At 40.6% G+C, this 18,963-nt stretch overlaps 1 protein-coding gene across 1 annotated transcript in view; it reads left to right on the top strand.

Annotated features, from left to right (window-relative positions):
* Nucleotides 1-17,746, top strand: part of LOC137999910 (lysosome membrane protein 2-like) — a 37,894-nt gene extending 20,148 nt beyond the window's left edge. Inside the window, exons 9-15 of the mRNA XM_068845883.1 lie at nt 7,698-7,816; nt 8,055-8,128; nt 9,755-9,809; nt 10,680-10,838; nt 14,341-14,388; nt 14,862-14,906; nt 17,598-17,746. Of these exons, the coding sequence (XP_068701984.1) occupies nt 7,698-7,816; nt 8,055-8,128; nt 9,755-9,809; nt 10,680-10,838; nt 14,341-14,388; nt 14,862-14,906; nt 17,598-17,603 (506 nt within the window). The 3' untranslated portion in view covers nt 17,604-17,746. The remainder of the gene's footprint in view (nt 1-7,697; nt 7,817-8,054; nt 8,129-9,754; nt 9,810-10,679; nt 10,839-14,340; nt 14,389-14,861; nt 14,907-17,597) is intronic.
* The last annotated feature ends 1,217 nt before the right edge of the window (nt 17,747-18,963 follow it).

Here is an 18,963-nt window from a genome sequence, read left to right as displayed (position 1 = left end):
GTTTAATGGTGTTTTTTCCAAAACATTGCAATTGTCTGCATTGAGTTGCAAAATGTTTCTTTCAAAGAACCGAAAGTTGAAAACGAAGTATACCGTAGTTTTTCAGATACAAGGCGCACTCGGGTATATGGCATTTATGTCGCAAACTGAAAATCTCATCAAAATACTCGGTTATAAGATGCATCTCAAACAGGTTCAACTCATCCCTAGCTTATGCACAGGCCTCCCACACTCGGATTTTTATGGGAATCTCGATAACAAACTGAAAAAGAGATTTACACGCAAAAGTTCTCACTAAAAAAGCTGTACTTTATTGTCGTGGTCACTTTTAAGCGACTTCTCAAATTCCCTGGTTGTCACTCGAACCTAAATAAAGGAAAGGCAGGAAAGTAATTTCTAGCTTACCTCACATCTCACCGATCAAAGCACACTTCTCCGACATCAGTCACTCTCAAACTCCTGCGATGGCCGCACGGATAAATTTACTTCTCTTTGACCAAGTTTTAAGGTCCAGCGAGTATCCATTGCTGAGAAACAGCGAAAAACATTCGAATTTTCACAATCCTTGGAGGCTCACAACGAATTCGGACACGACTGGTCAACCGTTCACTTATTTGCGTCACGTGCATGACTTTTGAAACCCAATGAAAACTTAGATGAAAACCACACGTGTTTTGGATATCATATCCAAAGCAGACGTTGCTTTTATCTGTTTCCTCATTGGATATCAAGATTTACGTATCAAAACAAAAGAAATTAAGTCAAAGAACAGCGTTTTTAATAACTCATTTTCCACTGTTTACAACAATGTTTATATCAAAATTAGTAAAGGAAGCAGAATTAAAACATGCACAACTGTTTGAGACATGCTTCGTGTTTCATCATCGGTTCCAAACACTTAGAAACAATAAAACCATTTCATTTAGTTTCTCGCTGTTTGGAACCTATGATGAAACACTCGAACTCGTTGTTGATATATTACTTAATCTAAATTTCACCAAACCGCCTGCTATGCAGGTTAGCTGTAAGACGCACCTTGAGTTTAGATCACATTTGAGGCCAACAAGCAATTTCTCAGAGAAAAATTCTGCGCCTTCTTAACGAAAAACTAGGTAAGTGGATCTAAGACGGAGCACTGAGGATGGATTCAGTGAGGGGTTTACGTCACAAACTACTTTGCATTGGAAAGTAGTTTGAGTGCTGTTGGAACTACTCCCCTTCATTGCTTGGTTATGTATGAAATTTAAGCTTCTTGTTTCATCTAATCTCTCAAAGCCCAATAACAGGGAGAGTTTTCTGGAAGGAAAAAAACCTTCTAAAGCAACCAAATTGCAGAGAGCTAATTAAGCGAAGGAGCTTGTTAAGTTGATGGGCACTTTTGAGCAGCTAAGGCGGACCACACGATGTCCAGGAAAAAGGCTCCATAAGTGCAATGTGGTGCTGTTGTCATCATCCTGCGATTATTCCTTGTTGTTCTAAGAGTAAAACTGGTATAAGGGGTATAGATGCACGTTTGGAGTGAAAATTGAAAATAAATCAATGATTATTTCACGTGGGGCGTTCGTTGCTTGGACTAGAACGGCAAAGAAATATATGAGAGGCTTTCGGAGCCATACCTTTTCTCATGAGACCTATTGCTTTGTGGCTTATTTCGCTTCCTATTGCATGCACGCACACAACCGCGGCAGCCATAGCTCCAAAGCTATTTCTCGAAACGATGCTGCCATGCTGTATCCTGATTTTTGTCAGTTTTCAAGAGAAAACTAAGAATTATATAAATACAGAAAGACCGAGGTTCTACCCGGCCCTCTGTGTGAAATCATGTTCAGATTAGCTTGAGATGAAAGGCAATCACGGGAAGAAATGCACCCAAGACCTCTGCACGAGGAGCTTTGGTGGGAAGCAAGAGCTCTTACCACTACGAAAAGCATTAATCTCTTTCTATTTACAAAGCTTTCATCGCTCTTCCATCCTTCCATAGCGTAAAAAGTAAATGAATTGTACGGTACGCTTTTCAAGTTTTTAATTAATGATCTTACCTTGACTGCTTATTTATCTTTTTGTTAGTATAACAACACTTATTATGGAATCAGCGCAGTAAATACTGGACAAGACGACATACAGAAAGTAGGGCAGTTTACTATGTGGAGAAATCAACGGTAGGTAATCAGATAGATATTATGTACTTATTGACTGAGTGGGAGGGCCGGACGCGAAAATATTTGGCCCCAGGTCATGGCGTACGGACCGAGCGCCATGACCGAGGGCCAAATATTCGCTCGGTACTCAGTCAATAAGCATTTTATCATATGGGCTCTTAACACTATTTATGAGCACTCAGGAGATGAAGTTAGGACAAAATAAAACAAAAATCTGCACAGAGAATTTATCGAATATGTTGTTTGCATTTGCTTTTCTAGCTGTAAATTACTTGGATGTTTAAAAGCGACGAAATCCCCTAAAATTGCATCGCACGGAGCAGTACGTGTTCCTAGTAGGGCCGTACAGCTTTTTACGGCCCTGCTCGCGCTAATGCGTACGGCCCTCATACGAGAATTTTCCCAATAGTTTTGTAATGAAAGCGCGCGGGGCCGTACGGGACATATGATAAAAACAATTATTCGATGAGCCCACGTATGTGTCTTGGGAAAGACACTTTACTCTCACGGTGCTTCTGTTCAAATGTATATAAATGGGTACCCGCGAATTTAATACTGGGGGTAACCCTGCGATGGACTATCATAGTCGCTTCATGCTACAGTAACCGGAGATAACCGCCGGCCTGATGGCCTTCTAGGCTCGTATAAAGCAGACTTTAACTTTTTATCACGCATGTGATAAGGTAAATAGCGAAGAAAGCGCATACCTTTCAGCTTGCAACATTTGGCGCCGTCATACGGGATTTGTAAGGGCTTATAATGTTCAAAACGCTGGAAACGTTATATCTGAGGATAAAAATTCAATACGGCGTTGTAGGCATACTCGGCTAAATGTCGGCAGGACAAAGAAGATGTGTGAAACAGTTCCTCGTGGTTCAATTCCCTTTCCTCGGAAGACTACCCATCAATACCAGATTATGAATTTATTGACTGAGTGGGAGGGCCGGACGGGAAAATATTTGGCCCGAGGTCAAGGAGTACGCCATGACCGATGGGCAAAAAATTTTTCCTGTCCGGCCCGACCTAAACTCAGTCAATAAGCATTTTATCATATCGACTCTTTACACTATTCATGAGCACTCAGAAGACGAATTTTGGACAAAATAAGTAACAAAATTTTGCATAGAAAATTTATCTGATATGTTGTGTGCATTTGCTTTCCAGCTGTAAAATTGCATCGCACGGAGCAGTACGTGTTCCTAGTAGGGTCGTACGGCTTTTTCCGGCCCTGCTCGCGCTAATGCGTACGGTGCTCATACGCGGGGATTTTCCCAATAGTTTTACAATAGAAGCGCGCGCGGGGCCGTACCGTAGCCATATGATAAACAATTATATTTAATAACGAAGTGTTTTTGTAAGAAGGTTCCTTTAACAAACGCTCGCGATTATTAATTCTTATTCAAAACGGTAAATGCCACAATATAAAGGCCTCCAAAAACATCTGTCGCAAGGGATTTATTTATTTATTTATTTATTTATTTTGCCCACGAGATCTATGAAAGTGGTTATTTTGTCAAGTAGAGGTCAAATTAATGCGATCATGACAATTCATAGTACTCACATATTTATGGCCCCAAAAGGTTGCAGTGTATTCTTTTATTGAGATTGAATTGAGGCAGGGTGTTATTTTCATTTGATTACCAAATGGATTGTAGGGCCTTGCTTCCTGTCCGTGTATTTTTAACCGTCGTTTCGAGTGCTCGAAAATTCTCTTTCAACGCCTCTTTTGGAAAACCTCATTTACAATCTAGCTCTAAGAACCGAAAAGGCACGATTTGTGTTTATTCAGGCACTCTAAAATAAAAACTTCATTGGACATTTTTCACCGGGTTTGTTCTTATTTACACTGCAGCCATTTAACTTGGTGGAGTGACCAGTTTGCCAACATGATCAATGGCACAGGCAAGTAACTAAAACGACTACCTTACCTGGCACGGTCTGCGTTTGTACGGGGGGGGGGGACGGGCTGTCAAGAGGAGAGGGGTGCTGTATCTGTTGGTACGACTTCTGAGAACATTTAACTAAACTTAAAGCTGGCTCTTTGCGAACTTTATCAACGCGTTGATGTGTCAAGTTACAAAGTGGGGAAACGCAGAGGTAGGGGAGGAGTGGCCAACTTTTACTTCAGAAATTAAGACAGTAGTTGCGCGTTTGCCTTAGGGTGACAGCATTCGAAGGATCTTTCAAAGAAAATTGTGTTTCTCTTATACTTCAGTTATTATGATCAGGAGTCATGCTTCATTGCTTGATTCTTTATTCCTGTAGATGGAACTCAGTTCGCACCAAGCATTAAAAAGGAGGACGCCTTGTATGTCTTTTCACCCGATATCTGCAGGTATGCACTACTAGACTCTTAGGTAGGTATAATGTAGATTTGAACACTGCCCTGGTTTCAGATTGCTTTCAAATTACTTTCAGGCTCAATTCAACCGATTCATCCAATTCCACGATCATAAAAGTAACCCGGTTTGCTTCAAACTGTTCTAAAGTTCTTAAATTAAGAAGAAAGAACTCGTATGTTGCCCAAAATGTAAAAAAAGTGCTTTAAAAAAGGCCTAAAACGGAAACCACATGTTTGAATGGCTGCGAGGAACAGTATTTCGTCGGAAAGGTGTTTTAAATATCATGGACAGTCTGAGAAAACGATAACTTCAGATGAGCTATGAGAGTTGAAGTCTCCGAGTTATAAGTTCCTGGCGTTTTGCGTCCTCTGACAAAATTCCATTTTATTTGTTCAAGCTGAAGCCTTGTTGGCCCATGCTATGAAAAAAAATCAATGATTAGACATTGAAAAATCCGATAGCAAACTAGCTCGTGATAAATACCCCATTCAAACAGTTAGGATTCCGGGAAAAGTCATGAAGCATTTTAAGCATTTTTTTTTTCGCCTCTTATTTGTTTATTTTCTCTTTTAAATTCTCAGATCGATGAGCTTCAAGTATGAATCAACAGTTCGTTTTAAACAAATCGAACTTTTTCGCTTTTTAATGCCAAGAGATGCTTTGAAAAGTGGAGATATTTATCCACCAAATAAGGGATTCTGTGTTGCTCCAGGATGTTTGCCTAGCGGCCTGATGAATATTAGCCTCTGCAAACCAATGAGTAAGTCATTCTTACTCTTACCCAGTCGTAAAGCATAGCAACCTTCGAGTGCAAGGAAACTATGATGTGCTGATTATTTGAGATGTAGCCGTTTGCCCATAAAAAAAAAATTCCCAGCAGAGTCACGCCATTAGGGAATTATGACACGTGGGTGGTTTATTAACCTTTATTGAAAAATCTATTGTACGCAATAACTGAGTTACGTCCGTTTCCAGATTTTCTTTTAGAAAGAGAGTTAGCTTTAATTGAAAAGTAGCACTGGAAGATTTGAAGTACCCTAAAAGGAAACTGCTTTGTAAAAACTAACCTGGTGATCTGCTGCATGCGTTAATTAAGGCCTTCCTCCCCCTTTAAGTCTGTGAAAGTTCGACCGGCTCAATTAGTTTCCATTTTAAGGTCAAATTGTATATGAGAGATTGGGGGAGCCAATCAGAAGCCTAGGAAGGCACCGCGCACCGGTGGCTCAGTTGGTTGAGCACCGGACTGTCACGCGGGAGGTCGTGAGTTCATCTCCGGCCGGACCATCACTCAGGGTCATTAAATAACTGAGGAGAAAGTGCTGCCTTTGTAATTACATCTGCAAATGGTTAGACTCTCTAGTCTTCTCGGATAAGGACGATAAGCCGGAGGTCCCGTCTCACAACCCTTCAATGTTCATAATCCTGTGGGACGTAAAAGAACCCGCACACTTGTCGCAAAGAGTAGGGCATGTAGTTCCCGGTGTTGTGGTCTGTCTTCTGTGGTGTATCATGGTTCGGAGGGTAAATGCTCGGAGATATTAGCTACACCAAGCTACTCTTAAAATCCGAGGGTAAATAAAGATACTGATATGATATGATATGATGATATGATATATGATATGATCCGAGATTGAGAATTTAGCAAATGAGAGGTGCATTTGAAGGGTAGATTACATAAAATGATTCCATAAGGGAAAGACTTACAACTGAGAATCGTTGGAAATAGGCAGTAGCCTTTTCTACAGTAGTGACTCAAAATAAGCACAAGCTGCAATACCCACATTTATTATCCAACGCAACGCAGGAAACGAGTGCAGATATTCCACGATATTATACAGTTAGTTGTTTTGTACAGTAGAGAACCGGTTTGACTAGTTTAGTTGCTGACGTTGCCCTGCACGCACAAATATGGATAGTAAATAGCTTGAGATGTTTTGGTGTATAGTATCGCTGAGTATTTTTACTCGTTGTTTGTATTTGAAGCACAAATCGTAAAAATACTTAGGCGATACTACACACCAAAACATCTAATAAGATATATGGACCTGCTATTGATCATTGTTCTTGGACCTAACGAAAGGCGAAAATGATCAAGCTTCTATTGAGTTTGCGTAAGTTCCTCATCCGGCTATAAAAGACAATGAGTGTTCAAGATATGAATTACGGCATCTTCAAAGACCACGGACGCTTATTGGTCCAGTGGTTTAAAAGTTCGATTTTTGCAGGGGAATCTTCCGGATCTAAACCCGGCTCTAAACACGCAAGAGGTTTGTATTAGGAGGTTCCGAACTCAACCGTGAAAAAAGGGCTGCTTCCTTGTAGACGAGTATAGTAAACAGACTCCGGTTCTTTTAGGGATTCAAGTTTATGAGAGAGCATGCATCCAGTTGAAGCAGGCGCGTAGCTGGGATTTGAAAAGGAGTCCTCGTACTGACATGAAGTTTTCTTAACAGAGGGAAATACTGCGAGCGCCGATGGCGCGAGCCTCTAGTGGTGTCTGGTGGCATGCTCCCCTAGAAAATGTAGGAAACTAGAGGCCTGGAAATGCTATTTTTCATAGATACATGTAGACTTGGCCTCTCAGCACGTAACTAGGCTAGCTTAGACGTTTGTTACAGCAAACGCACTACGGCTAGTTCAGCAATGCATTGTCCCTGTTGATCCTTGCGATTTCGTAAGCCGAGAATAAAATACCCACGTAAAATGATCCGTGTTTGATACAACACAACAGTACACGGGCCTAAACACACGCTTTTGTGATCTAATATTACGAATTATAGCCTAAAGGGAATAACAGTTTAACACTTATTCACTTACCTCTGGGAAAATAGCAAAAAATGGATGTCAATTCGTTTCGTTTAGACGCCGTTTTGTCAACGCCAACTCTAGACCTCATGTAAGGCTCTCAAATTTACTCCTTTTATTTGTGCTACTTGCAGGGTAACCACCCAAAGTTTGTTTTCCATTCCTCCACTATTTGCTAAAAGCTGAAAATCAGTAACTTGTGTTTTTAGTCCTCCGTCATTGATCTGCAAAGGAGGTTCGTTCAGACCCCTCGAATCCCTTCTCCTACGTGCTCGTAAAGTTATGCTCAGAGTGAATAGAGTGTTTTCACTCCAACAAGAGAATAGCTTCAAATCACAGGAAACAATGTCTACTATGATATTCACAAAGTGTTTTTGGTCACCTTTTTCAGATCCACCGGTCGTGATTTCAGGTCCACATTTCTATCAAGGAAACGAATCTCTTTTGAAAACGGTCAATGGACTCCACCCGATGAAAAGCGCCCATGAGACATTCCTGGACGTGGAGCCGGTTAGTTTAGTTCTCAAAGTCCTGATAATGAAGTTCCCAAGGATTACGTTGGAAAAAAAGATAGGGAGATATCTTTTTTGAACCATAAGTGGTACTGGACCGACGGTTGAGTAAACGTGAGCATTGTTCAAAACTTCTCCTAAAGTCACCATCTCTTACAAATCTTCAATTAATTCGCAAACAAAAAAGGGTTATAAACGACTGATTGTGACAGTTCTGTATTTTTTCTTTTAAACAGTTGACAGGAATAGTTATGAGGGCTGTTAAGAGGGTGCAAGTGAACGTGGCTTTGGAATCGGTGGACACTTTGACGTGAGTAACAAACATTACGATTTGCCGCGGATTAATTAAGACTTCCCCAGACAAAATCATTTAAAGTTAGAGCGACTGAACTCATTGAACTCGCATTGAAATTCGACGGTCAGAGGTTAATTACACCAGCATCTGAGGATGAGCAAACATCGGTTTTTTGGGCTTCTGGCTTTTTCAACCAAAGTATAGTACTTTAGGCGATCACGTTATTTGATCTGTGTAAATTGAAACTCCTACACCTTACGAAGATCAATGCACTGATCCGCCTATTTCCAATTTTGCTTTGTGTATGCAAACGTGGTATCTGGAGTCTCCTGTTTTGTTTTTGTTGTTGTTTACTCTAAACAAAGTATATACTAGGCGAGTATATTGATCCAAAGCAATTTGCCAGGAAAGGGCAGTAACAACTTATGCCCTTGTTTACCTCTTGCAAGCTCTCCATGAGGTTATCGATCGCGGATATTCCTGTGTCCGTTGTAAACACACGGCTCGATATAAGAGCATATTTTACTTGTATCCATATGAATTGATACACGGTGTATAAATAAAGCTTATGTCCGTATGTATGTATTTCTGATTTTTCAAAGGGATTTGATATGATAGATCATCATATACTTATGAATGAACTATCACTCCTTGGTGTGGACCCTGTGCTATCTGATTGGATAAAGTCTTTCCTGACTAATAGAACCCAAGAATACCGTATCTGAGTGGAAAGCAGACCCATGGTGGTATACCCCAAGGGAATAAGATGGGGGTGGTCCTGTTCTCAATTATGATAAATAGACACTGAAGGGACTGCAATGTAAGAGCCAAATAAGTAGATGATAGTACAATTTTAGAATTTTAACTCGTAACTCAATTAGCATTTTGAATTTAGCTGTTAACGACACACAATTTTTAATGAAGTTAAATCCACTTAAATGTAATGCATATAAATTTCATGAAATACCCTAATACTGTTATACAACCCATCTGCTCAGGAAATCACCAGTTAAATTACTTGGTGTTAAAGTTAGGGATGACCTTAAATAGAACGACCACATTGATTGTATATATATAGTAAAGCCGCTAAATAATTGTATACCTTACGGGTGCTTAAAAGAGCTGGTGTTGCTGGCAGCAATGTCATCGGTGTTTAGAAGTGCTCCATCAGATCTGAGTATTTGTCAGCCAAGTTAAAATCCATGCAAAAAGGGGTCCTTAAGACTGTCTTCCAAGATCGTAGTTATTATGAAGCTTTGACTATTTCTGGCCTTGAAAGTCTTGAGAAGACACGCTTTGATATTAGTCACAAGTTTCTCTCCACATGGAGATTGCGCACTTGTAATGAAGTTATTTATATGTGCCACGTAATCTTAGATCTGGCTATGAAAAATCCTTTCGCCCTTACATAAGAACCAAACGAGCGAATGATCATATTACTTTTAGATTTTTAGATTAGTTTTCCATTTTGTCTATTATTATACTATCATAATAATTGTTAATTTTATCACTTGACAATTCAGTTTTATTTTACTGCAAAGAGTGGAATAAACGTTATTATAAAAATAAATAAATAAATGTTATTTATTTATTTATTTATTTATTTATTTTTTCTATGGTTTCTTTTTCTTTTATTAACAGAGAAACAACTGGGAAATTTAAATCTGTCTTTCTTCCTGTTTTGTTTCTCGAAGAGGTAAGCTTCGCCTCGTAATCATTTTCTTTGGATGAAATGCATTAACGATTGGGTCCAGAAAAGCGAAGTCCGCAGTGGTTTTCAGTTTGCAATGTTTCAAAATTAGTGCTTCAGCACAAGAAGACTAGACACTTAAACAGAGGTCCTTTCATTTCTTTTTTTCTGCAGGGACCGCAGGACGCATTTGAAAGTTGGGTGAAGAGGGGGGGAGGGGGGGGGGGGGGTAAGGGGGGTCTAGGTTTTCGTATGGATTACGGAAGTGTGAGGGGAGGGGAAAGAGGAAAAAAAGTGAAAGTCCACAGTCCCCCCAGCTCCTCCCTCTCTGTGGCCCTTGTTACAAAGCAAGGAACACAAAGTTTCCTGTTTTTTGCGGCACTTTGTGTGCACCATGTGCTACTCATGCGGCGCAGACGCATGTAGCTGTCTGGGTTCAACTTTAAGCTTGCGTCTGTGTTCACACTAGAAAGTCTGAAAAGCGCAAGGCAAGATGCGAGGCAACCAAAAATAAAAAATAATAAAATTATTTTTGCTTGCGCCCTTTATGTGGCTATTGTGACGATTTGGGACGTGTTCATTGAAAATGTCTGACTAACTCTGCAGCCATATTCTATCGCTGGTGAATTAATCACCGAAAGAATGGCATTATCTTCTGCTGCGTGAACGTGACGTTATTGTATTTTTATGTGAATCATCTAAGCAAGAGTTTTTTAATTTCACTTAGTCCCTCGATCGTGTCGTCTCCTTATCATGCTCCTGTTACTGAGTAATATTTGAGATGAGCATTGTTTGATCACATCTCTTAACCTTGATACAAATAAAAGGTTTTTGATGAAACCGAAGTTGTAAACGATTTTAAATATTGTGTTTTAGAGTGCAGAAATCACCGACGAGAAAGCAGAGGAATTCCGCAACAACGTTTACAAATCCCTCATAATATGTAAAGTTGTCGAATATTTCCTCATCGCAACTGGGCTTCTTTGTCTGCTAGCGGCATTTGTCTTACTTTTCGTAATAATTTCGTGTGATGAGGTAAGTTCGAATATTTTATTAAGTCATTGACCCTGAGAGTGACACTTTATATAATTACTCTATCTAACGCCAGACGCTTTTCTCGACAATGGGGGAACGTCCTGGGGAGTTTGAGGTGTGAGTGGGTTAATATTGCGGTTACTGTAAAGACGTAATGCACCCTTCATGGGTCTTGTGAAACTGAAAGTACCGCTGTGCATGCATGACTCACAGCCAGTTAAAGTCGTAGTCAAATCTTATTAATATTAATAGGGAGCTTAAGCACGCACATTTTTTAGACGCGGACGGCAACCGGAAGTGAGCTATTTTCCCTTTTAACTTGTCTTCACACAACCACATTTATATCGCTAAGTATCTTTTCACTATTAGATACCCGAAGGTTAAAAAGCTGGGAGAGACCGCTATCCTGGCGTGCAAAATATTCACTTCCGGTTGCCGTCCGCGTCTCAAAACCGCGCGTGCTTAAGCTCCCTATTAGGGAACTTGAGCACGTGCGTTTTTGAGACGTGGACGGCAACCTGAAGTTGTTGAGCAAGCGCCACAAGCCGGTTTATTTTGCTAACCATAAGCATACAAACTCCGCTCCAGCATAACAATACGTTAGCATACTTGATGGTACTGACCTCCTAAAAACTTGTTAAGGAAAAGTGCACTGGGCACCTGCCGGATACGAAAACCCAAAACCCTTCGGGAATGAGGGAACGTATTCTCCAAACCCTATGCAAGTGCCACTACCCCATGGAGGCTAAGGGGAAAAGTTAACAACAACAACAACAACAACAACAAAAGTAGCCGAAGACAGCTGAACCTAGACTGATTCAAATTCCTAAAGGTTCACTATTTGTACGACAAATTACCCATAATTCCCACCCAACAACCGGACCCAGTCCTCTGGTCCGTGCCGGCAAAATATCTATTTCTGCCAATTTCCCAGGCTTCAACTGTCAGAAATAGCATTTTACAAGGGTAACACGTGACAATGAACTTGAGTTACTAATAAACTTGTGGCCCTCGTTGCTTACTTTTTATCGCCCTTCCTCCGTCAATAAATCCTCCGTTTTACGGGTATTTAAAGCTACAGCTACAAGGATTAGAGGAAAGTCGAAATAGACGTTTATCCATTGAGAATGGAGACCTCCAGTTCAGAAGGCCGCGTACTAACTAACTGAGCTACTGCCTGTCTGGCGCATAACTTGCATGAAGGTGCGCGCTGCCCACCTTGACTTCAGAAACCGAAACGAATCCGTTATTTTCAGGAAACACTAGCAGGTCAATTTCAGTATGAACCCCGTGTTGAAAACTTTGAATTCTGTCAAGCCGTTTCTCCAGAGAAACGATGGCTTTTCTTTTTCGAGGTTCATTTGATTACTTTGAACTACTTTTTGCGTCTCGATTCTTGGAAGAAATTGTCTGCGAATTTTTCCTTTTACAGCGGTTAAGAGCCATGCAGATGTTCTGGGCGATTGTCCCTGAATATCATCAACTGAAATCCGAAAAAACATTAATTAGTTTCTTGTTTCATGATCAGGAAAGATCGCGCTAAAGATTTCTGAAAATTTCCCACCTTCAACTGTACCTTGGCTTCTTCGCACAATGATGTCCCTTGGATGCAAGAAGAATCTATCCTCAGCCGCTTCGAGCTTTCTTCAACTGACTGTTTTTGAAGATTTTTGCTTCTTAGTTATTTTTTGGGTTGTTGAAGACATCTCATTTCGCATTCAAGGAGGCCGGCGCGCACCTGCGAGCAAGATATGCGCGATATTCGCGCAACTCTCGAGGGTTGTCCCGCAGCGGGGCACTGGTAACACCCACAATGAGGAAAAAGGATGGATATGAGGGCTATAGAATTCTTTCGTAATGGCGGCCAAATTAAAATATTCTTCTGTTTTAATGCTAATAAGCCTTTCTAGCTTCGCTACAACGAGCAAATTTCAAAAGAATGTTTCTTTCAAAATGAAGGCAGTGGGTCTAATTAACATAAATACAAAATAATGTTTAAGTGGTCGCTATTTATGAAAGTAGTCTATATGGGGAATTCACTCTCTTTCCTTGGTAATCTCTTGATATAAACCACGGGTTAGGGCCGGAGTTGGAATTATATATCTCACAGTGAACGCAGCAAAGTAATCAATAATAATTCAAAACGCGCTTACGTTGCAAAGCGAGAATAGCCTACTGTGTTCATGGCATTTTTGTCGCCGTCGTAGTATCTGGCGATTGAGCTGGGTAAGAGGGAGAAGAAGCTCTCATCTCAGCTGTCATCTCCCTGATCTCCTCCGGCGATTGGAAAATGCTAATCGGAACTTAACTTTTCGTCCTTAAAATGTAGATAGTAAAATGCATGTATTGATGCAGTGGCTGGTAGCTAGTTGGCCAAGGTTTTCAAATCACTAATTAAAAAACTGGGATGAAGCATAATCTTTTAATTATAATTGTCACTAAAAAATTGAAAACCTCTTCGGACAGCCAGAACTTACGGGAGACAAGTAACAGGAAAAAGGCAATGAATGAAAGTTTTTTTTTTTTGGGGGGGGGGGGGGGAATATCTTCAATGCTGTTACCTTTAATTTTTCGTGTTGTTTACCAAGGCTAATGGACTTTCATGGAACCCTTTGTCGAGTCGAGTGTTGGAAGATCGTTGGAGTTTCGTTGTTTACGTCAACGAAGAACGGTTAAGGAATCTGTGATTTTTCGTTCAACTTCCTTTCAGACTTGTTCCTTTTCGATTGTGATTGTCGTAAGGACTTCCTCTTGTCAATGAAATTATCTTAAAAGATAATTTATTCCTTCTCCGTAAAATTTCCTTTGCTCTTTTTCGTTATTTAGTAGTTTAAGCAGCTAATTAGATCAGTCGATTATCGCCGGCTAGGATGCTTCATCACTACGCTCAGTACGCTATAGGAGAACGGAGGAAGCCAAAGTCATTAACACTCAAGTGCTGAAGTTTATGATCCTCGCTGTTATGAGCGCAGTTTTTAGCAATTGTTCGTGTTCCCGTCTTCACGGGAACATTAGAACCCACAAGTGACCAGCTCCCAACATCAGTGGCTGCATAGCTCAGTTGGTTCGAGCATCGCTTCGGCATCGCGAGGTTACGGGTTCAAACCCCGTTTTCTCAAACTTCTCGACGTAATAGGCCAGTTTCACAGTCTAACAGTTGGGTTGGATCGCTCATGAAATGGAGGCTAATACGGGGGGATCTTTTCACATGCAAACAATTTCCCCCGCATTAGCCTCCATTTCATGCTAGATCCAGTTGGATCGTGAGAATACGAAACTGGCCTATTGCTAAAAATTGCGTTCATAACTGCGAGAAACATACCGGTAGCTTCACTTGATCTCATATCCGCAGTTCAATGTATGATTCATTTCATATATCATTATTTTCGTTCATCATTAACACTGTGCTCATGTGGCCTGTTGGTGCCGAATACTGCTAATATAGTGATGTCGAAAGGTTGTCGTTCTTACAAATGTTCTCGTGTTTTCAATCACATTTCAGAATGGCACAAGACAGGACAAGCAACCACTTATTGCAAAGCAGTCCAAGGTAAGATTTCTAATTGGCTAGTTTCCAAATGAGCAGCAACAAAAGAACAGAGTCAAGGTTCAGGATAGCCGCAGAATTTCTGCGGCACCAGTCTAAGAAGGCCGCAGAATTTCTGCGGCACCACTTTTTCAAGTTTTGCATGGAATATATTTGAAAAATAGGACAAGTGGCTCTGGATAGTCCATCTTGGTCAATATGTACTGCACTTTTCTCCACAAAATTAGTTTCATGCTCTTTTTCTCTGAATTCACCACCTGTCCGCAAGAATTGCTGAATTCCTTCAAATTTATAATTTTTTCAGTCAAAATGTACATAAAAACACTAACAAAACCAACTTTGGAAAACCGCAAACGAGTTTGGAAGGCGCTATTCTGTTCATCATTAACGCCGTGATCATGTGACATAGACCCGCTGCTGCTGAATATTGCTAATTCAGTGATGTCGATGTTCTCGTGTTTTGAATCACATTGCAGAAGGGCACAAGACAGGAAAAGCAACCACTTATTGCAAAGTCCAAAGTAAGATTTATAATAAGCTAGTTTAAACTAGCCTATTAAATGCATTCTACACATTAACCTGCTACCACGTTTTTTAAAGACTAAAGACTTGGAAAACCGCATCTGAAAATGACGGCACGATGAATTAAAACAAATTGTCATGTTTGACCGTTAATATTTCTTGTGAAAGTTTCTTTGTGTCGCTTTTTATTTGCAAAAACCATGAGCCCATGACTAGGAGCGAACAACTTCAGTACTAAAGCCTATGTCACGGCATTTTCACAGACCGATCTATTTATAGACCACCTTTCCTTCGGAGAAAAAGGCCGTTCTGGTCTGGTGACGCAATGACGCCAAGTTGGGTTCTTGTGATTGGTCATTGGGCTCCCACGGGAGTCTCATTCGCGGGAAATTCAATCTAAAAATAAATCGGTCTGTGAAAACGCAGTGACGCAGGAACCCATGAGCCGGAGCCTACAACTCTACTGTGTTCGTGTCACGGCGTTTTCACAGACCGATTTATTTTTAGATTGAATTTCCCGCGAATGAGACTCCCACAGGAGCCCGATGACCAATTACAAGAAATTAAGCTGACGTCATAGGGTCACCGAACCGGCACTGCCTTTGTTTTTTCCGGAAAAGATAGTCTAAAAATAGATCAGTCTGTAAAAATGCCGTTACATAGGCCCAGTATGGGAGCTGTAGGCTCCGGATCATGGGTTCCTGAGTGACGAGAATATAGGGCAGTTGTTCTCTCCTACTCATGGACTCCTGCAAAACACTAAACGCTAAAATTGGATGTCGATATGTAGTTATGTATCCTTTCCATTCTGTTGCACTTGATTCCTTACCTTGAATTTTCGGACTTTTGGGTCGAACAGAAAGCGCAAATCTGGCGCCCGTCCACAATTATCCGGAAAATTTTTGAATCCGCAACTTTTTCTTTCCGGATTCAAAAATATTCCCATCCACAGGTATTGTATTCAAATCGAATTCCCCCTTCCACATGTTCCCGAAACTTATCCGGATTCACTCTAGTACTCAGGACTCCTCAAGGAAACATAGGTATTAGAGCATGCGCCTTGAAGGGCGTGAATTTTGCTTGGTAGCCATCTTGAGAATTGATTTCACGGTATGGAACTGGGCGCGATCTTGTTCCGTCATCTGGATAAAAACATTTCCGGATTTAGCGTATTCATCGCGGGTTCAACAATATCCACTCCGAGAGAGCGTATTCAAAAAGTTCCGGATTCGCCAGCAAATTTGCCGGATACGTGCACGTGTGGACGGATGGTGTATCCGGAAAGAAAAAGTTGCGGATTCAAAAATATCCGGTTATGTGTGGACGCGGCCTTAATTTTAGCCCATCTCTCGATATTGGTCTTTTTAAGGTGTTTCTTGAAAATTCGCGTTGACTAAGTGTTAAACAAGAGAGCATGAGGTGCATGCATGAGGAAAACCCAGTGTTATAAGATGATTGATTGGCAGTTATTTTTATCTTGTGCGGTTGTACCCATGATGCCGAGGCAGAAGTCGATAACCCAAAAGTGTCGATCTCTCTCATTTGGCCTTGGCCAATCAGATTGGGCCTCCGCAACTCTCGTGATTGGTCTGCAACCGACTATCCGCATGTGGGTTGCTCGTGCGAAATGCAAAAGCAAAATCATGCGCGGAACGCAATGGTGCTACGTTGGCACCTGTTGTTCCCATGACAGCCCGCCCCACTTTCTCACCAACTGACCAATAAGGCGTAGCCCTTGAAATAACCACGTGGTATGAAACAGGAGTGGTAATAGATTTCACCAGAAGTTCATGACCTTGAAGTGTTTTACTCTGGTTCAGAGCTGGCATTCTTTGAGTTTAAAAATTTCCTTATTCGGATGTAACGTAGCTCGCGCATTTTCCCGCGCGTGCAGCTTCGATCTTATTTTTGTCCATATTTGGGCATAAAGTTGGTGTCCTAAAATTCCCAGCTTTGTTCCAAGGAAAAGAGTTGCAAGTTACAGGTTTCAAGGTCATGTGATTCTGATTTCACATACTTTTCATTGCCGTAATAGGGTCAAATTTTGGGGATTCACACTCTTTCCTCATATTCTCTTAATGAGGGCCACATGCCAATTATCGCAAGATATTAGGTGGTATCAAGAGTCCATCACCCAAGAATACCATTTACCCAAATTGGCTTATTCCCCATCAAGTGTCTATTTTTAAACCAAGTTTTGCGAGAAAATAAACAATAGCTCTGCATATCTGACCAATCAGCTTGCATACATCATTCAATGCAGTTGTTCAACGTCATCACCATGAAAACATTTCATGCGGGAAGTCAAATCTAAAAAGAAAGACTTTTCTCACGCTGATGGGTGCAAACCTAGATGATACCAGATTCTTACTCTTGGGTAATGTACTTTTGGTTCTACCCACAACAACAAAAATGTATCATCATCATCGGAAGAACTTAAATTGCCATATTTCCAGAGTCAAATTCGTGGATAATTTAACGGGTTAAAACAATTAAAAGACATATAAACCTGTCATTTCTGTCTATTTCACAGTTCAAACAGTCCTCTGAAAGTTTCCAACGTTAAGGCAATTTTCTTTTTCAGAAGATTGAAATGTGAAATATCGACTGCTTCTGTCCTCAGAACGCCTAAAACCTTAACGATTATTCAGGTTGAGCTCAAGAGATGCACTTTACTTTTTTATCCGCAGGAATGAAGTTGGTGATCATTCATTGCATGAACGGAATTAGATGCAGTCTCGGATTTAATTAGGGAATTAATACATCGGGATTTGTTGGTTATATTTTATGTTATGTTTCTTTGTCAAAGACAATCGAGAAGAAGCCATTTGAAACTTGAGCCATGTTAAATGCTAAGTGCGGTTGGCTAGTGTTTCTGGTCGATATTGCGCGCACTCCGATTGGCTAAGAGCAGCTAAGCGCTAGGGCTTTATTCTCCCTTATTATATGGCTCTGTCTCAAAGGACTGGGAACTACCAAGTTCACGAATGTGATTGGCTGAAATCGATATTGACCGCGGTCTAGATTTTCCCATCTAGACCGGCATCTGGACCGGTAATGTTTTGCGGTGAAAAGATGCAAACTAAAATGCAAAAATATTCAATTTATTGAGTATTTTCTTCTACCAATATTTATTTATGGAAGTGCAAAACAGCATGATGACAAAAGAGAGGATGACGAGCAAACTTTGACAGAATTAAGTTCAGCTCATCGCCGTTCGCAAGCAAAATGTCAGTTAGTACAAGCCAGTTACATTAAACGAATTAAATTGTTCTTGTGTGCCATATAATAAACATCTTATTAACCGAGCTTAGTCAGTCTGGATGGGAGAATCTTGACCTCGGTCGTGTGTACAGACCTCACTGCGTTCGGTCTGTACTCACGACCTCGGTCAAGATTCTACCATACAGACCTCCTGCTCGGTTAATAAGAGCTAAGTAATACCCACGGGCCGATTATGGATTATGCAGATTAGTTTCTTCTTCTTTAGAACCGTTCTGGTTATAGCCATATATAATAAATAATCTTAAAGTGGTAGTATGATCAAAATATCATTTCCTTTTTTTCTTCAGATTTTGAAAGCGTGTTTGCTTAACACCTAACTGGCAAAATTTTGAGCTTTGAGTTTTATCCAAAGGCTGTTTATTTTGAGTGTAAGTTTTGGATTTCACGGTCCGCCATTACTCACGTTCAAAACTGGCCGATTGGACCTCAGAGGGTTGGATCTAGAGAAAATGACGTCATTTACTCACTAGCTTAAAATTTCAGCGTGTAAACGCAATTTATTACATATGTAAAACACGGGTTTAAAAGTCTGAAAGCCCGAAACTCCCGTGCTGCATATTAATTCGGCCGCGTACACACGCATTGCATTCTTAAACTAGTGACTCTTTGACGTCATTTTCTCCTCGACCCAGCTCTCTCAAGATTTTAAAGTTAGTAATGGCGGACCAATAAATAAGAAAATTCCAGTTAAAATAAACAGGTATCTTTTTAAAATCAGAACTTAAAACTTGGGTCAGTTGGTGTTTAGTTAACATAGTTTTGAAATCCAAA

This window comes from Montipora foliosa, chromosome 4 (assembly GCF_036669935.1).
Source record: "Montipora foliosa isolate CH-2021 chromosome 4, ASM3666993v2, whole genome shotgun sequence".
NCBI lineage: Eukaryota > Metazoa > Cnidaria > Anthozoa > Scleractinia > Acroporidae > Montipora > Montipora foliosa.
Note: the sequence above shows the minus strand (reverse complement) of the source record. Positions and strands in the feature narration are given on the sequence as shown.